Consider the following 21430-nt stretch of genomic DNA (forward strand, 5'->3'; position numbering starts at 1 on the left):
ATCTTCAGCTTTTTCAACTAAGATGCTGCCTAGCTGAATAGTTTGAGCTCTGCAATTATCCATAGTAATTTTCACTTACTCCAAGTTGGTTTTATTTGACAGCTGCTAAACTACCTCAAAACCAAACTCTTTTGTAGATTCAGTTAAGTACGACTCCTTTCTATCCTTAATTATATTCCAAAGGTGGCTAAAGATATGACTGGGGTCACCTGCAGGAACACACATGAACACATTGCAATGTTCTGCCTCAGATCCATTTCTGACCACCTCAGCTTCAGTCCTGCCCCAGAAATTCATACTGCACTTCACTTCCTGATCAATAACAATGCATTCCCTTCCCCATTCCACCACATTTTTTGTTTGTTTTGCATTTTCTTTATATTTTAAATTGATTACTAGGAATTTATGAAGGTTTTCCTTGTATAACAAATACCCATGCAGCACAATTTTTCACACATTTGTTTTCCCTCTGGGATTCACTACTAGCTAGAAAACCACTGCTACAGCTTCACCAGGGCTTGTGTTCCTCGTACACTGCCCTTCATTTGTCCTTCTGGAGTTGAAAGCACTTCATCTCATAGCACTCAGCATCACGCTTAGTAATATTCAGGGTAGCATAACGGATCAATTTGTCTCTTGCAACTTGTACCCCAACAACAAGTAACAAAAATTAATTGTATTCTGAATTGTATTTACAAAGGTAAAAATATGAGGCAGTCATGCTCTGGGTGGAAGTACTTAATTAATGATTCTTAAAAACTACCCGTTTTTCCCCCTTTTTCCATTTTTAATGTAAAAAAAAAATGTTATGTTTTCCAGCTTTAATTTCTCATTTTTATCTATGGCAGTTAGGAACTCATTAAACACTTAAGAATAAATGATGGTTGAATGTAAAGCATTTCTCAATACGCAACTATATTTGCTGCAGCAACCTCTGGGAAGCTTATTTAACAAAGTCAGACATGAATTCGGGCTGTGTTAATCATCTTAAAAGGAAACAGCTCTAAAGCTACTTGTGTTAGTTTGCTTTCTTCCAAGTTATTTTTCCAAGTTTCACACTCTGCTGCTGGAAGTTACCGGTGTGAACATCAGGTGCATTAACTCCACCTGTGCTTTAGAATTTCACTTCTCTTTAGCGGTATTTTAAAACTTGGTGAAATCAGTAATACAAATTTAACAATCCGAATTCAGGGGGGCTCTATTTAAGTGACACATTTTCGTTACACTGACTGATGCTGTATCATCCTATGGCCGCTATGTTACCAAAACAGAACTACCTGGTTTTAGATATGGTAGATAACCCACGTTCCTGCAAAGCAAGGAAATGCTCAAAGGCTACACTGCAATCAAGCATCTGAAATACTTAAAACAAAATCCTTACAAAATTGAAGCAATTAGTATAACATTCTAAGTTTACAGAACAGTTTCAAAAAGTAAGAAGCTGAAACATTTTTGCTTCGCATTGGTCATTCTCCTGCTTTCTGATCTTTGTGTTTATGCCTTTGACTTTCTATGTGTTCATTCTTCTTTCCTTTGTTTTCTTCTAAATAAAAATTTTATGAGCAGTTTAAAATACCAAAAACCGAAACTACTGAAGCTGCAGAAATGTAAATACACAGATGGTAATTCTACCCACATCCCATTCCTGAAGCTCGGTTCTACTGACAGGCTGAAAGTGAACCATTCCTCCTCACTTTCCCCATGTTCACTTACAGCTGGATTTTTTATTTTTTTTTCATCTGTTTTACAATGTAGTCTTAAGGTCAGCATAAGAAAAGAAATGAAAACTCAACATGCAATGATGAACAAAGGGTAGAACTGCATTCCACAGTAGCAGCTCACATTTAAGCTAAAATACCTCAGTGCAGTCTAACATTTGACTTTGGAATGCAAATACTTCACATTGAATTTGCTTAAACTAATGTGATTCTTCTCTAACAATCTTGGGCACCCTGCTCTGGGTGTCCCTGCTTGAGCAGGGGTTGGACCAGATGGACCCAGAGGTCTCTGTCCACCTCAGCCATATTATGATTAAAGAACAGGCACTCTCAGTAGCAACCAGTTTCTATTCCATCCTAACCATTCCAGTGGTTAGTATACCAAATTCAAATTTAAAAGATACACATATTAGAGAAAGTACAATCTCACATAAAATAGGGGAGATGTACTCCCAGCACACAACTATTACTTTCAAAATCATGGCTGAACGCTATCTCCAGTCAATAAATGGTTCTCATCTACGGAAAATGCATGGAAACAGTCAGCAAGCACATTCACATCGGAGCGCCAAAAGAATTCATTTTCACTATGAAGACTCCTTGACATAAGCTTACTCTGAAGACATATCCTATCCACGCTTACTCTGAAGACATATCCTATCCACCTTGCAAGCTTTAATCACTTCAAAGCATTTGCAAGTTTTGATGTAGTAAAGACAATAACGATGCAAGCAATTTTGGAAAGAGAATAAGTGGTTTTAACCTGCCACTCGAGATCTGAACCACGTACAATTTCTAGATTGAAGATCTAGTGCTTTTTAAGATTTTCTTGACAGCCAACATGTAGTGCTACCCCACTTCAAGCCTTGAGTTTTAACCACGTAACTCACTGAGGAATAACCCCACTACAAAATACTCAGTGTCTTTGTTCTGGGGAAAATCTTAAAAATACTCATTTAACTGTATTCAAAAACTGGTAAATAGAAGTTCCATACCGTACTGCCAACAATTACATATTGAAGACAGCCATAAGTCACGGCAGACTAGCAATTGCTAGATTTAAGAAACGTTAATAATAATAACACTGGATAACATGACAGTAAAACTGTAATAATTAAATCAGTATCCCGTGACATTTGTCTGTATCAAGAATTTCAGCTGTTGTGGTGGTTTTCTCCTGTTTTATATATTTCCACAATAAATAGTAGTATAAAAACTATCAGTAACTCTTGTTTAAATGGTATCCTCAAAACTTAAAGCACTACCAACACTAACTGAGGTTAGGGCAAAATTCTTCAGCCGCAGAGAAAACATTTTTTACAGCCAGGAATGATCTAAAGCTTCTCTAATACTAAATCATCAGAAGAGGGAGTATGGTTTGCCCAGGCATGGCTTGGCTAATTAATTTCTGTATCTATAAAGACTCTCTGATCCACTAAAACACCCAGCTCATCAGCAAACACTACTCTCATTTCAATGACTTATTTAGAATTCTAAATTTAATCCAAAACTGGAAAATAAGTTTGTTTGTTTTTGTTTTTTTTTTTAATTTTTTAATTAAGAAAAAAAATCTATAAAGAAGTACAATTCTGAAGTTACCTGTCTTCTATTCATTTATATAGGTTTTTTTGTTCTTATTTGAAAGAACAGGAAGTAATTGGAACAAACAAAGGCAAAAATGAATGTGGATAATTCTATTTCTCCTGACTGTAGAACTATAAGTGTTTGTACCTTTTGCTATTGTGAAAGCGGTGAATTGGGAAAAAGACTTGGGTAATTTCTTCAAGAATAGATTTTGTAAGGTAATTCTAATTCAAAGCCAATATCTATTCTTCTATTTGAGATATGTAAACAACACATTATAGCACATTCAGCACAGCACAACAGATACATTTATCTGATATATGCTTTCATCTTCCTATTCTTCAAACTGATTACCCATTCTCAGATGTTATTTTACCTGATGAGCACTATACCGAGGACAGAAATGAAATGTGATCTAAAATATAAATTCAAATACTATGCAATAACACATTAGATGCTCAGCTAACCGTATTACTTTTTCAAGAAGCAATTTTTAAGTAAACAAAAAAAAAAAATCTAATTCCACAAATAAAGAAAAAGCTTAACCTACAGAAAATATGAACTAAATACAAGTCAAATAATTCAGCTCTTGAAATAAACATCGGGATTAATTCTTTCTCCTTCAGGGTATATAATAACTAGGTATGACCTGGAAATCACTTTCTGTGTTACTTCAGGAAGACCGTTTCAGGAGAGACAATCTCAGACAAGGCACAGCCTCAGAAAATCCAGACTAAGACAGCAGGCTTTATCTTGATACTTCACACTGAGGAGATTTACATATTCAAATGTTTTTATCACTTTTTTCAATACTGGCTGGACTGCAAAATGACTGCACCAGAAGCAATGCTCACACTACTGACTCATGGGAAGTCTGGCACTCTTTACTCTCTGTACCACAGTCCCAAAGTCTAGCTTTCCTGTTTAGCACCTCCTCCATGCACAGAAAAATACAGTGATTACAGCATTTGTTCCCACCACAGAACAGCCTAATGCTTTATTTCTATGGAAAAACTTTAGCAACTTCCTGGTCTCATGAATCTTAAAGGAAAAAAAAGGAGTACTTATGTTAAGGGTATGAAGAACAGCCCTAGAAACATAAGGCTGAGGACAGCACTGAGAAAGTAAGCTGCATGAGTAAGAACTCAGACACATAAAATAGACAGTAGCTCCTATTCTGGCCCATACAACAGCAGTGAAAAATAAACTTCGTAAACAAGACAGGGTAATAATTTACTTGCTCGAAGACAAGACGTACAAGTACTCTAACAGATTGAAATCCCAAAACTGAAATCAAGTTGGAGCACAGGTGATTTGGAATGAACCCAAAGAAACAGAAGGTACAAACTGAACAGGATGGAAAATGCATCCAAACCAACAGGTTGCTGCTTGGAATTATTCCTGAAACAGCAAAACCCACCTGCTGCCATCTCCAATCAACCTGGGATCAATTAAGACAGTAGCCCAGCTTTCATGATTCAAGGATCTCTTCAGATAAGTTATAAAAGTTGCAGGAGAACAAGGAAGAAGAATCACTGATGTGGTTGCTGATATACTAGAAATCTAAATCTGATGGCCTAAAGCACTTATTTGAAGATAAGCCACCAGTGTTCAGTAATCTATAGTATCTCGTTGAACACAGTATATTCAGGAGCAAAACATGTCACAGATGTTTTTGAAGAGAAACACAAAAGACATCAAAATGTAATAACCCCTGGTACTCTAATCAGAAAAAGCCCTCAATGTTATCTGATTATCCTTTTATGGATACTAAAACCATTTTGATCAAATGGAAATGAAACACTCCAAAAAAGTAACAGTTCTAATCCAGATCACTCTGTATGAACTGGAGATAAGGGTCCAACAGACTGCTGTAAGGGTCCTCCCAACTACAAAATGCAAATCACGATGCTCTGCAGACAATGACAGTGTTAAGCCTCCATCAGACTCAAACAGCTGTATTCATACTTGTACAAATTGAGGTTAAGACATCAGTTCTGCTTTATTTGGGGCACAAAGTAGCTGTGCCGATGTGAAATCCTCTATGTGTAGCCCTGGCTGCCACAGCTTCTCAGGTGAGGACAGTATCAACACTCTGATGAAGGATGTTGATACATATGGAAGGCCTGGTGAGTTTCCAATCAACCTCATTTTTTGAAATGAGAAATCAATTTCAGTAGCCAACAAACTCTTGAGCATTCAGCCCCTTGAAGTGAGCTTCTTAGTTGGAGAGAAACATCTACAACTGCTCATCTGAACAATGCACCATGATGCATGTTCTCGGTCATTCCTCTACCAAGGAGAGTGAGTGCTCCTTGAGACCTATCGTGAAGATGCCTTTTAAAAAATCTCATCTGTCTCTGTAACAGCAGCTACATAACAAAAGCACACATGGTCATAAAAGCTTGAATTTTACAGCAGAAACCACCCACGAGAGGTCTCCTGGGTATAAATGTAGACACATTCTTGAAAAGAAGCACTTCTTATGCCTACAGCATATGAAGTAATCTGCAGTCCTCTACTCAGAGAGAAGCCTAGAAATTGTGCCTTCTCTTCTGCACAACGTAATGAGTTCTTAGCTGGAAATCATATTAACACAATAATCCAATTAACTCTCTTCATACACAGCACAGTTGAGAATGATTCCTTGACCTCCACAGGAATACGTTCAGTCATTAGTAGCCACTTTTAGAAACAACAGAAAGGTTACTAATAAGTAGTTGAACCTAAAAACCACTCAGTGTAAGAAGGAAGAACATCTTTTAGCACTGTTTTTTGGGATGGGGGAAAAATTCTAGCCCAGAAAGGGTTAAGATAATGGAAAGCTGGGGATGACTCTTAAGACTAAAGGATGCATGGAGATGAATGCTGGGGAATGCTCTGGGACCACAGCTTGTAATGCCTGAAGCTGCAAGCAACTCTATAGGTGCTGACATGACTTTCTACATGATTCTCTCTGATCACCAGTGATTTCAACTACTTTGCAAGCTGTTTTTCACCAGGTAGATGTGGAATTTTCACATCTCATAGTCCTGAAACACTCATATAAAATTCAAGTCCTGATCATGAGGCCACTCAAGCTTCCTCTCAGTTCAGAAAATGCGTTTTTCGCTATGACAAAGAAGGCAGAACTGAAAAAGCATTGCAGTACATACGCTGATCTGGTTTTGACAACACAGAAGGGAATTTTTGGCTTTGTGACAACCAGCTAGAACATGGAGAAACAGAAACAAAACTTCACATTTGAAGACAGCAAAAGAATTTCAGAACAAAACAAGAAGCAACTGTGAGAAGCCATGACCCACAGGTCACACACTGTTTATTAAAATAGCTGAAAGGTCAAGCTCTGAATCATTCATTCAAACTAGGAATCTGTCAGGTTTTAAGGAGGCTCACACTGATCTGGAGTTAGAAGAACATCCAACAGATTCAGAAGGTACATACACTTAAAATGAATGTCAGATCTGAGGCCAAGCAACTATATCAGAGATTCTGAAAGATGGATGAACCATTCACCCCTAAATAACCATTCACAAGAGGACTGGAGAAAACTCTAAAAAGTCACAGCCTGGACTGAAGAACTATGAACTGTTATTGGCCATGAATGACCAAGCAAATGAGTAATGAGTATGAGCAGTAATAAGATCAGTACTATATCATGGGAGATTTGAAATCTTCCTCCTGACTATCTCAGCCTATCTGATGTAGAAGATCAATGTCTGAAACTTTGAAGATTTGTAGTACTGAGTCCCAATCCTATTTAACCAAAAAAATAGACAACTAAAAAAATTCATAACAAGTGAGCTAAGGAACTGTGTTAAATATACAGATCCTGCAAATGCTCTGAAGAAATGCCCTCAGCTGAATCCTACCCACGTATAGTAAAGCAGCTAATACAGTAAATCCTTACCAATCTTTCCAATGATTAGCTGGATAAAAATCTCAGAGCAGTGTGATTTTTTGATGCATATAAAAAGGAAAAGTGCCAAAGTATCTCTAGATACTGTCAGATATAATAAAAGACAGTTACATGTCTATTTAGGAAGGATTAAAAAAAAATAAATTAAAAAAAGGAAGTAAGGCATTCCTAGGAAAAAGTATTAGGATTTCTTGAATTTGTAAGGAGTTAATTGTCCTCACCAATAAAAAATATATATAAAATATTCTCTCCTGTAAGAAGAATCAACGAGATTCACTGTCCTTCAGTATGTGTGAAAAAGTTCCAATTTCTGCACTGCTCTTGCTATAAATGGCAGGTTTTCAACTTATGGCCGCCATTCTAAAATCTGATAAAATCTGACAAATTTCAGTAGGAATCTCACATATTCTTGCTGTCTCAGGGAAGTCAGCATTATGCATGATTAAAAATGCTTAGAAGTTTATTACACAAAGCAGTGACATCAGCTCACTACACACCCTCCACAAGTATCACTTCCACGAGTAGACGCAAAATTAAAATATAAATTCTCTAAAAATACTGCCAGATTCATTTGATATCTTCCTTAACCACAATGCAGTAAAATGAAGTAAAACAACATTCTGTATTGCGCTCACTATAGTAAGAAACCAATTCATAGTATTAAATAATAGAAGGTGATGACAACAGCCAGCACATCAGAGGGAGCACTGGAACAAAATAAGATTCTGGCTTAGATCTTTTCTAAGAGATATTTTACATACACATTGGCAATTTACGTGTAGCATTCTTACAGCAGTATGAAATAAAATTAAAAAACAGCACCTCATTAAAGAGAGTTCCAAATTATGTCTTACCTGTGTTACTCCACTGGGAGGAACCTTGTACGACTGCAGCTTCTGCTTCAATAGCTCAGGATCGCTGTGGCGGAATGGGCAACCTGACAGCAAAACAAGCAAGCTCACAAACAAGGCTGTTTACCCAGGAGGCAGCAAAGTAACACACTCAAGAGATGAACTAAACTGCTCCTAATTGTCCGACAGCTTACCAATTTACAAGTTAATTGTTCATATGTGCAATTATTTTTTCTTTTTTTTTTCTTTTTTTTTAATAATAATTACTCCACTGTATTGTTAGCAGTGTGCCAGAGGCCCAAGAGTTACATGAAATACCCCAATATAAACAGGCCACAGTTGTCACTCACTGACAGGAAAGGAGATTTAGTTAGTACCTTACTTAGAGTGACAGCACTGGCACACTTAATAGCTGTGAAAAACCAGAAAGACACAAGTAGTAAGAGTCAGCTAGTCTTTAAAGCATAGTCATTGGTAAAAATACTACTTCTGTAAGTTCCAGCACTTTGAATAAAGGTTGCTTTTCTTATGTCCCAGAATTAATCTTGGGAGAAAACTAAAGGAAACGACCTTCAGAACAGGCTGTGCAGGGACAAATGGAATCAGCATCCCAAGGATTTTCAAGAAAAGGGTAAATATGGCACCAAGGGACATAGTTTAGCAGGCATGGTGGTGATGGGTTGATGGTTGGACTAGATGGCAGTAGTGGTCTTTCCAACCTCAACAATTCTATGACTGCATTAACTAGCACTAGAGTTACAGCAGTGAGTCTTGTGTGTGTTTTTCTTGTTTAGTCACACAGGGGTAGGAGGTTTTAAAGTAATGCAGCAAATGTAGGAACTCATGTTTGATTTAAATCATATCTTGAAATTAAAAACATAACTTAAGAGACTACAGGGGTGAATAACATGACAGACACTGTAGAAATAAATCCTTCAGATAATTTCTCAATGGAAAACTAATACTTAGGGAAATATGACCTTACTCTGAATTAAGAATTTTAAGACCAAAACATATTTTTTGTTTGAGTAAGGAAACCAGTCTCATAAAACTGACTTTGCATATTAGCCCAGTGTAAAAGATAATGCTCAAATACTACGCATGCTACATAATCACCATTTTGACCTCTGTTCAGCGTTACACATCACTGCAAAACAAACTGCTGAAATATTAATTTCTTTATAATACTGAAAAGACATTGTAAACTCAAATCTTGTTGAGTTTCACTTTGCAGTATCTATGCTGTCTGGGCTACATATATGTAAGCCATGACTTCCACTGTGATAACTTCAACGCTGCAGTTCCCAATAGATACATACACCAATACTTAGGCATTCGTCAATTTACATTTTACTACAATTAGAAATCAATATAGAATATGCGTATACTATCAATATATATATGCGTATACTAAATTTCTGAAGACCAAATGAGTCTTAATAGAGTGAGTTTGCCATGCAGAAAGTACAGCTTGAAAGGAATGCAACTTCTTGGGTGGGGAAAGAGAAGGGTGGGGAAAGAAGGAAAGGAAGGGTGGGGAAGGAAAAAGAACCAAAGTCAAGTACAAAATTGAACTTTACCTGCTGAATGATATCAGTCAAGAAAGACTGATCACAAGAAGAATATCAGAGAATAGCAGTGACTTCCCCAATTAGTAGCCAAACTAAATCACTTCCACTTAAGAAAAATAAATAAAAATGTAAGCTCTTTGGTTCTCTTCCTTAGCCAGGGGATTCCAATCTTTTTGAACCTTTTTGTTATAGAAACTCACCATGATAATCCCCTTGACTTGGTGGATTGGACATGATAATCTTCATGCAGCTGTATGGAGTATAGTCAGTTCTCTTTCCTTCTTTCCCATAGTTGTGGCGAATGCTGTACGCATATCCTTTGTCAAACTGAAACAAAAGAATTTATTTTCATATATTATTTCATATATATTTATTTCATATACTGGGTCAAGTAATTACTTATTATAATCATTATTATTAATAATCATCATAATTAATAATAATCATTATTATTGAAGACTGTAAGACTTTAGCAAGTCTCTTATCTAACAATGGAGTGTCAGCTCCCACCAACTGCTCCAATAAAATTAAGACAGAAATTAATATAGGCATAAACAAACATCTTGGCAACTACATACATTGCTGCAGATATATCACTTTAGCCAAGTCCTGTGAATAAGACTCAGTGACAAGATTTAAAATTCATTTAGATGTGGTCATTCAAGCAGACAACTGGTTATGTCCACTAGTTCAAAATTGCCCCCATTTCTACACATAAAATTAATTGCTTGCTAAATAATTCAGAACATTCAGACAACTGTGAAATACCCTGACCTGCTAAAATTCATTCAAAATAGAACAGAAGTATGCTTTTTGTAATCTAACATTTGAATGGACTTCAAAAAATTAATTACATGTAACTCAAAACTTACAACATAATAAGCAAATACATAAAATGTTTGAATAAACCTCTGAAAATAAACATTGAAACATACACTGCACCTGTCTGTGGACGGATAAAAAAGGAACTTCCTTATCAAGATGCTGTCATAATCAAGTTAATTGTGTTTTTCAGCACAGCCAAGGCAGCATGCAGCCCACAGGGATAACGTATCTAGTAAATGCTATTAAGCAGGGGGAAAAAAAAAAAATAACACACTTGTTTGCTTGCAACAGAGATTTGGGTTTACCAACAGCAGTAACTGAGGACAAAGAGGAAGACCATACAGGGACCTTCCTTCAGGAAAGGCAGGTAAAAGAGGTATCCTCCCTCAGTGACACAAACAGCAGCTGTTGGCTGACAGCTGCTGCTGCAGGAGCTGCAAAATCTAAATACAGACTTTGCAGCTGTCAGCTGTAGAAAAGCTTAATACAGCAAAAGGCAATAGTTCTGTGCACTACAGGAACAGATAGCATTATAATGGTGAAAATGTGTTATTAGTAACATCTGTGTGAATCCATTAAGCCACATGCGAAGCCCGTGACCATACAGCCCACATAATGTTCCATCCAGAAACTCTGGAACCTTCCCTCCTCCTTCATAAAACAATGGATGAATGCATATTTCATTCACTTAATGAAGGATATGTGTAAGCAAGTCAAAGTAGATAGCTCTTTATAAGGGAAAACCAAATCTTGACTGCTTCAGGCTATATTGCTTAGTTTGCCAAAAAATTAATACAGCCCTCTAACAGTGCAGCATTCTAAAATCCTGAGCTATGCATTTCACATCACTTGTTTTAATGCCCACAGAAACTATTACTACTTAAAATGATTTTTATGCTGAGATGTAATTTTTGCAGTAAATAGAAACAGCTGCAGAGTAACACAACATGGCCTTGGGACAAGTCGGGTATCTTCACACTGCTTTCTTATAGACCCCTTTGGATCTTTTGAAGCCATTTCGAATAAGTTCCACTTTGTTTCACCTAGATGTTCCTTAGGACAAATTTACTGATTTTTATTTTTCCTTTTAGTAAAACTACAACTGAACAGTATTCTAAAAGCTAAAACAGATAAATACAAACAGCTTCTGTATATGAACCTAAAATTCTAAGATGTCAGAAGAGTTTGCATCATCTACATACTTGGGTGAGAATCTCTTAAGTTGCACTGAACAGAGAAGCCTTAAAAGCTTAAAAAGAAGGAATAAGTCTAATTTTACTCTAGCACTATAACTACTTTGTAACAGAAATACTAGCACTAAGGAATGAAGGAAGAAACTGCAAAGAGGCCTTTTTGCTTGCTTGTTTTCCAATAGTGGCCATTTTTCTGATATCACTACTATAAGGGTAAGGGGCAACTGCTGGTCATGGCAATCTGTTGAAATTACCATCACCTGCCTAACACAAGTACCATTCTAGAAATATTTTTTTTTAATTCAGAAAACACATAAGCAGTATTTTTGTGGCTACTTGGCAGAATTAACACTGTCCAACACCCGCACTGTATTACACAACCCACATTTTCTACATTGTATTTTGGGAACTGAGCATAAATGCCACAGTGCTCCTCAGCAGTCTCTTTCAAAATGCAGACTCCACACTGCAGAGTGTATCACCTCCTACTGTGTGACAGTTTCTATCGAGACAAAAGAAAAAACAAAAAAACAAAAAAATCAGGCGAAAAGCAATTCTACTAATGTATATACATCCACCTCAGCCTGCTTTGGCATCAATTGCAAGTTATTGCTAAAGTTGCAATATAACAGCAGTCCTAAAGGAACATCATTATTGAGCAACTACCTGTACCAGACCACCTACTGCAGGTAATAGTTTAGAACAGCGATTTTCTGCAACTTTCAACAATATGGCCTCAATAATCTAAACTGTTTTTCCTCTGTTCAGCTCTCAGAGCTTTCCAATATCTTCCCAGAATTTATAACTTATATCCAAGTATTGGGTTGATGAGTAATGGTTTTAATGAGAGATAAATCGTTCAAGAAATAGGTCAGATTTAAGCAATGAGCCATCCAACCAAAAGCCAAGAAGCTGAGGAGAAAACTACTCTCTGTCGATTTTGTCAGTTCAGCACTGGCATGTGCAAATCTTAGAACCTATATGATTTTATTTTATTTTAATTTTAAAAGAGTGCAAAAGTTGCCTGATCCTGTTCCCCGATGACAAAAAAGATTTAGGACTTATCCTTCCTCTGGTCATAGCTGTACGATGCACATGACATGTGGTCTGAGATACTCTGCATAAGTAGGCACTTCTTCAGATTACTATTGTTCTGGTCGAGAATGTACAGAAATGTTATTTTCAGTAGAGCTTGATCACATAAGCATGAGATCTTTGGGTAGGTTATGACAACGTGCATCATATGGACTACGTGGTCAGTATATTTCTTTGGAGAAGCTTTCTTTGAGCAAGGCAGAGAAAGTTGGGTCATGTGTGCCTCACTATTACCAGTTATATACAACTGAAGACAATTTCAAAGAACAGACAACAATTACAATTACAGACAACATTAACAAGGCATTCTAGCCATTGTAGAATAAGTATCATGTCATAACCTAATTATTTTGCTTATATCACTTATCATACTAGTATCTGGAAACAGCAGTAAGTCCTCCATAAATTCTGTCACTTGAGAAGTTAGCCAAGTTATCAATTCTGATATTTAGCACGCATACTAAAATAAATAGCTGGCAGATGTTAGATGTGCTGCACACTAACCTTCACACTTTCACAAAACTTTCATGTTTCACCTGAACTACTTTTATATACTCATGTAAGTTATCACACATTTATTTCTTAAAGTACCGAGAGATTTATTTCAAGACTAACAGCTAAGCAAAGTGACCACAGCAATTCATCCGTCTTGTTGGCTGACCACCAGATTAGTTCCAGCTCTGAAAAATTCGAAGTAGTAAGGTGTTAAACCAGTTTGTTAAACAATCACTGGGTAATTCCTTGTACAAAACCGTTGAGGCTGTATGGGTAACATCTTCACATTCATAAATGTGTTACACTAACTTGTGTATCTTCCAAAATAATTGGTTCACTTTTTACCCATTTCCTAGGCAGGAGCTCAAATCAGTACAGCAGCTGCCGCTTGCCCGGCACATCTTTTTCCAATGATTTGGGTTTTTTTTAAGCTCGCTCTTAAAATAAGCTCAAGTTGAGGTTATATTTTCCTAAGCATAGTTTTCATTTAGGAACATAAATAGGTATTTCCCCACCTGCCAACTACAGAAAGGCTCCATTTATGCTAAATTCTCAACTTGTAGCAGAATTTGTATGCTTTAAGGCACAGATCAGAGACATCAGCTAAAACTGAGCTGAAAAAATGTAAGAAGTTGTGTGGTGGCAATTACAGACCAATTTACATTAAGTATAAAAACTGTCTTCCCCATCAATTTCAGGTTTTTCCAAATCTGATGAAGCAAGAACTTCTCTGCCCTGGAGGTGGCTCCACCTACCACAAAGAAATCAGAAAAGGTTTGATCAGTTAAATTCCCTGTATAGTATCCACGAGCTTGAGAGAACAGCTGGGAGGGGAAAGGGGAAAAAGGGAAGTTGAAAGGGTTGTCAAATGTGATCAGTGCTTTTCAGTGGTCTCTGTCAATCAGCCTTGTGCTTGTAGCTTTGTTTCCACTGCACTCCTTTAATCTGCCTCCATGGTCAGCAGGTTCCTGGTAAGATTTCCCAGCCATCAGTGAGCTGGTAGCCTTCTTCCTAACATGAAAGGGAACGGAAGGAGGGCACCATCTAACAGCCTTGTCCTTCCCCTACCACCTTGAACAGCAATGTTCCTTTGAAAGGTCTGTGATCTCAGAATATCCAGCTCATTTTGATGTTGTTGGGATGCTACTGATGAAGTTCTCAATTTTTCTTTACCCTTCAGTAAAAAATAAGCATCTAGACCAAGAGATGCCATTCAGCTGTGGGAGGGAACCACACACTTCCAGTATTCCATGATTTACAAGCACATCACTGTAATTTCCTGACTCTTGTGTCGCTGTTTCTTTAAAGCATTTCTTGCATTTCAATATTCAGAGGTGTCAGCTGATGTAGTTTCTGAGTGTTTCTTTCAGCAGAAGGTAAAAAGTAAATTAACAGCATTATTAACTTTATCAGAAGTGGTAGTCAGAGAATAACATTATCCAACACACTTAATGCAGAGAACACAAAGCGTTATCAAAGAGATGTAAGAGTGTTAACAGATTGCAAAGCAGACAAGAATTTGGCATGCAGTACAATAACAAGGACTAAAGAAGTTAAACTGAAGTAGAATAGTAACTGACTTTGTGTGCATCTATAGAAATAAGATTCAGCTCCAGACATCTAAATTCAGACATCTCCTATTATTGTCAATGGAGGTCGATGCAATCAGAGGAGCCTGGGGAGCAATTCAATTTACCCTAACAGAGGCACCAGGAGGCTCATTAAATAAATCATTATCTAGACACTATTGACTGTATTGGCTAGAGCTCTATTGATCACAATGGCAGCCTGGGATCCTAGAATAAAGAATATGTATACCAAGGAGAAATTAGATTCAGTAAGCTTGTATCAGAATTAAGAGAAATCCATTAGTGTATGTATACCACTGCAGCAGGTATTACATATTTTAGAAGAAGATGGAAAAATACTAGCCAGGGCCCTCTGAAAAGTTTGCAAAGTAAATTCCTACTGCTCTGTCTATACTCTAAACAACAGAGCCATCATATTTTTTTTTGTTTTACTTAAGCACAGTGATCTAGTGCATTTAGTCTGGTATAGCTCAGGATCCTTTATACTATATACAGTAACCTGGATGAGTATGTACAATAAAAACTTAGAAAGAAATAGGGAAGAAAACAGGTTAATTTTTCATAGAAATATCAGCACAGAGTCACACTGTTATTTTGTGAAGAATCCTGAAACATAATAGATTCTCTTTCTGAACAGGTGATAAGATACTCAGTAAAATACAGGACTGGGAACACGGTCTAGATTGCACTCTGACAGAATATTTGTACTAGCCTGTCATAACATTTTAAAGAAGACACGGGGATTCAGGGCAGGGATAGCAGAGGAGAAACTCATCAAGATAAGCTCTGAGGAAAACCTGCCTCAGCTACTCCAGTCAATGAAAATTAGACAGGTCCTCCTCCAACAATGTTCAACCACAAGACCAGAAATACATATGGTGGCACAATGTACAGCCATTTGCTCTTGAAGAAGAGTGTTGTCGGTAGTATGGGCTGCACTCTACCTCTGCTATGTTGTTCCCAGTTTCAAAGATACCTACAGAAGACTGGAAAAGAAAGACTGGCTCACTACTGCTAAAGCAGACCTGCCACAGAGCTGAAATATCTGAGAGCACTTAGCAGAGAAGTTGAAGATCTCTGCCTGTGCATCATTTTCAGAGCGGAACATCTCCTTTGAATCTTAGAATCATATTATTATTAACATTGGAAAGACCACTAAGATCATCTAGCCCAACCATCAGTCCACACCTGTGATTGCTCTGGACCATGTTCCTCAGTGCAATCTCTACCTTCTCCCTGAAAACCTCTCCTAAAGAGATTCAGTGATTTGGGTTGGAGAACATGCCTTCACATCACCATCTGATACTATTTTTGTTTTGTGTGTGTGTGTGGAGTCATAACAAAAAAACAAGATGCTTGCAGTTACTGAGATACAGTTAAATCTCTTCTACAGTGATGATGGTGTCAGAACAGAAGGACATCAGGTGCCCAATCGTGTAATGTTCCCTTCCTTCCTCAAAAACAAAGCTGACTAATGAATTCCTTAGATAGATACATAAACTTAATGCCTACTCTGGAAACATGCAGGCTTATCTTTTTTTATGCTGTCATAAAAGAATGAGAAAAACAAGGGATTTCGAGATTCGCTATTTGCTCAAGAATACTACCATCCACCCTGTAAAAACCTTGCCACAAAAACGCTTCTTCCTTTATTGGCAGTAGAGCAAAAGACAAAAATCACAGTTTAAGATGATGATCAAAGGAAATCAAAGTGTTGAAAAACACAGACATCAGTCCTTACTGTCACAATAAGCATAACTGCTTACATACAATAAAAAGGGTACACTTACAGTGTAGGCCAGTAAAGACTTATTTGAATGCTCTAGATTTCATGTGACGGCTCCATCTGCATTCACTGACAGAAGGTTTATGTTTTTAGTGCTGAAGGACACGACTGTTTTTCCACCTTTTGTTTTGTTGCTGTTCATTATTCATTAAAGGATGAAGTGACTAAAGAAAAAATGCAAACTGAAAACTAAAGCAGCTATACTGCCAGATTGCTCTGAAGTAACGTACAACTCAATTCTTAGCGCTGGCTACAAGGGTATAAAAATTAATACAACTTCAGGGAAAAAACTCTGGTAACAAAACATAGGAAGGACAAGTCAGCAACTGCAATTCATCTAAAACACAATGTTTTTAAACAAAGCTATTTCCTCGCTGGTACAGACCCAACTCTCATGCCTCAAATCCAACTTCAATAAGAAAACTTATCAGAAAGATAATGAAATTTCAACTTCAAATTCACAGCAAACCCAAAGGAATTTGGACTTGCTAAAGATCACTAGATGCTGTTCTCCCACGGACAGCAAGGTACATCTGTGCCAGAAAACTTCAGGAAGAGCAATAGGAACACAACACAGAATATACGTTCTCAGCTAAACAGCACAGTGTATGTCAATATAAAATCAGCGCCTTACTTTCTTCCAAGAGGCAGCAACCTCTCTGGTGTTGAAATATTTAAATCTGATCACAGTAATTTAACCTTTCCAGATCAATGACTTAAATTTCTGAAACCTGAAGTGTTCATGGTATGAGTTAGATTATAAAAAAGATGTCTTTATTCATGAGATTCAATACATTTTATGAGACATGAGGCACAATGCTAAATCAATTCTGAAAGAAAGAATACTTTCTTATTTACATTTAAACCTACATGGTATATCACCAGATTGCACATTTATTACAACATGCTGCTTTTCTGGATGACTGAATACGAAATATAGACACAATTTGCTGCTTGAATATAGACATACGGAATACAACAGTTAGATGCAACAGGAATTACGTGGACCTTTATCAAAAGAAAAGACAGTACATGATTCTGAATCTTAGTTTGGAAGTCAGTGTATAAGACTACAGCAAATCTGAACATTTAAGAATTTAAAAATATTATTTCAAACAATTTTATCAATATTAATTAGCTTCTCTACCAAAACCAGTGCTTTTCTGCTCAAAAAGCACAGAAGCACAACTGGAAGAGACAAGGCATGTCATTCATTGTAGATGTTAACAAAAAGATACAATTGTACAGACCTGCATCTAAAAAAACATTGACTTCTATATCAGAAACTGGGGTAAACAACCAAAAATGTTATATAACAGGTATTTTTCAACAGATGGCTATAAAGAGAAAGCTGTATTGTTAGGAAGATATCAAGACAGGCTGCTAAAGCACATACTGCCAAAGAACATATTGATACTCAGATACTTCATCACTGAACATAAAGTTGGCAACCAGATAAACAAACCTATTACTTTTCCTAAAATATCACTGATGTACCTACCACCCTGCTGCTGCTGTAACAGCCAATGAAACAGAAACTTCTTCTAACAAGTACAGTCTTCCCATAGTGATATTAAAGTCAGACAAGTGGCTCAAGACTACAAAAGAATTATCAAAAATTAAATGACTTGTCTTCCATTCATTTTTATACACAAAATTCTATGAAGATACTAGAGTAATGAAAGTTATGTCCAAAAAAGTGAGTTTACAAGGAATAAATTATCATAAAACCTAATCTTTGATGTAGTTTTTGTACAGGAAAGATATTTATTGCTTTTATACTTGTCAGCATAAGGATCTTATCACTAACCTGTACATACACTGGATAGTAAAACAGATTTCAGTGCCTAATACATAATTACGAAACCAACCCCACCTCCCTTTACGTTAGTTAGTACAATTTAAAAAACAAAAGCAAAACGAAACCAAGCACCGTAATTAACGTCCTGGGAAATCAATTATGATCTTCTCTGCCCCTAAGACATACCACAGACTGAAATCAATCCAAAGCTTCCCCTCATAATACAAGCCAAATGTCGAAAATTGAAAATCAAAAGTAAGGTAGGTAAGTTTTTAACAGGTTTTTAAAAATTAGGTTTTACATCTTAATTATATTAAAGCGAATGATCACAGGAAAAACGTCACTAACTTCAGCCTCAGAAACATCAGAGAACTTAAGTTTTGAAAGAATGCAATTAAGAAACCTTGTAGCAATTCTAAGTAAGCTTTCATGCTTTCTAATGTATCACCATCAGTTGTGGTCTCATTGAATAACATCTATGAATCAAAACCATGCTGAAAAATAATGTCTTTTTATACTAGCTCCCTTTCATTTAAGAAACTCTGCTCTAAGATTTGTTACCTATTACATGAAATTCAACGTTTTATTATTTTAAGTTCTAAGTTTTTGGTTTTTTTCTTAAGTATCCATAAGAAGTATACTGCCTCATAAAAACTAGGTTAAAACATGGAATGACAAGTAATGAAATGGATTCCTGTCAATATTCAGTTGGCTTAGACAACCTTAGGGTACAACAATGTGCTGATTTGTAATTTAAGGCTTGAGCAAAGACGGTTTCAGAGGGAAATGCACAGAAGCCTGATTGAGTTTAATATGCATCTACATTTGCTACAAGGCATAATTAAAACTACATCTCTCTCTCAATCTACATAATTATATCCCAAAGACACTTTCTCTGTGGTATCTTCAACTTCCCTGTTGAACCAGGAAAGGCCTCAGGTTTAAGAGGTCATCCAGTAGTGTTTAAAAATAAAATACATCCTCCAAGAGAAAGAGTTCGAAAATAAAACAAAAGGTTCCTGTTAGGTTTCATTTATTTTAGTGCACAGAATTCCAAATATGTGGTAGGTAAAATAAAATTTTAATGCACCCTCAAAATTGATACTAAAACAAGTCGTTTATTCACTGGAGGGAACACACCCTTTACCAGAGAAATATTCCATCTGCAAAAGTAAATGACACCCAGGCTAACCAGTTCAATAAAAAAGCACAACATTATACACAGCTTACTATGTATTAATATTCTTATTTGAACTTTAAAAACCTCCAAACACAGTCAAATCATGTGCATTTTTAACATAAAGTTGTAGGTTAACTACTATTTCAGTGATGATTACATACAACGTGCATTGGCAGAAATGGTGAAAGATTTATTACTTTCATCTTGCCTTGCTGAAATAAGTGGTAAGACTTTCTTACTATCATAAAGAAGCCATAGAGGGCTTAAACATCTCCTCCTTTATTCACATCTAATTTCTCATCAACTGACTTCTTATAATGTGAACTGGAGCTATGAAGTACTTTTTTTAATTGCTTAATTAACACAGTCAGTATGGAATCTTATCCTTCCTAAGACTTCGAAGAATTTGCAGGAAGTTGTTCACATTTGAACACACTTCATAGAACAGAGCCGGATGCAAGGAAGGGGAGCATGCTTTCAAAGTCCTCTCCATTCCAAATTCCATTACAGAGCTCCCTCCTGCTGTTTTCAGCAAACTGAAGAAATCCAATCATGTAGACGGGCACGTCAGAAATACACAGACAGTTCTCATCTGAGTCTTTCAAAATGCTGAAGTGCTCCACAAGAGAGAAATGAAAAAGAATGCTAGAAAGTATAAATGAATACAAGACAGAGCAAAAATCCCCAATACTAAAACAGCTTTAAACAAAAACATAACAGCACAATTCCTGAACATATTTAACATATTGATTGTGATATACTCAGAAGATACTAAGACTCTCTGGGACTAAATCCCATGATCAGACAGCAGAAGTTTCACAAGAATGCCCCAAATTCAGTCATCAGGATTTTCAATTATTTGAGAGAAATTTCTCATTGTTTCTTATTGGGAATTTATCAAAGAAAAAGGAAAACAATCTTTTCATGCTACCACAAACAGCAAAGCTGTGCTACTCCAGTTTGATTCAAATGCAACAAAGGTAATCCATCCACCTGAGACTTCAAGTTTTAATTCTCATGTCTAGCTGTATAAGGTTTGACTATAAAACAAATTCATCCACAATATCTCTACTGCTTATTGTTTATCGTAAAAACAGCAGACCATCCTGATTTTTTCAGCTTAGACTCCTTCAGCTAATTGACTTCAGCAGCCATATCTCCTTATGTAGCCACCACCTTCAACAAGGAAGTACCATTATAACAACACATCTCTTAACATCAAGCCTTCAATTTAACACACATAAAAGATATTAAAGTAAGCTACCAGAAGGGAGATCTCTCTTGATGATGGATTGAATGCCACGAAGCTGATTTCTGGAAAGAAATACCAACTGGGAATTCAGATTGGGCATTTTTCTCTTGATAAACATCAATGCTGTAATGGCTGTTTGGCTACTAACAACAGGTCTCTTGGTTTATTCATTCTTGTTTTGTAAAAGTATACTGAGTGCACAGACCTAGCTATTCAGAGGAATGGCAGAAAGTTCTATAATAAAGGAAAAAAATAAACATAAGCTCAGGAACAGCAGAATCTGGAGTTCCTTCTCTTTAGCCTTCAAGGTTGAAATTTAAATTAAATACTCTTTTAAAAAAAAAACAACTCTAGTATGTTTTGTTTTCTTTAAACTTGCTTTTAAAGAAAAGATGTAATGCAAACTTGATAGTATGTTTGGGAAACCAAATGAGACATTGAAATCAAAATACATTTCTATGTATTTTTTTTATTATTAAATCATTTAGCCTGCTATTAAAGCAACTTGAAGAGCTATCTTTGTTTGTAGAACATAAAAAACATTTGAAAACATAGCATAAAAATATTTTTA

The 21430-nt window shown here is 36.4% G+C and overlaps 1 protein-coding gene across 2 annotated transcripts in view; it reads right to left on the bottom strand.

The window, feature by feature from the left end:
- PRIM2 (DNA primase subunit 2) overlaps window positions 1-21430 on the bottom strand; it is a 79239-nt gene that overhangs the window by 10347 nt on the left and 47462 nt on the right. For both annotated transcript variants that reach the window (XM_032443714.1, XM_015859225.1), the window contains 2 exons: window positions 9844-9970; window positions 8076-8158 (listed from right to left, as the gene is read on the bottom strand). In XM_032443714.1, coding sequence (XP_032299605.1) covers window positions 8076-8158; window positions 9844-9970 — 210 coding nt within the window. The remainder of the gene's footprint in view (window positions 1-8075; window positions 8159-9843; window positions 9971-21430) is intronic.

This window comes from Coturnix japonica, chromosome 3 (assembly GCF_001577835.2).
Source record: "Coturnix japonica isolate 7356 chromosome 3, Coturnix japonica 2.1, whole genome shotgun sequence".
Taxonomy (NCBI): domain Eukaryota; kingdom Metazoa; phylum Chordata; class Aves; order Galliformes; family Phasianidae; genus Coturnix; species Coturnix japonica.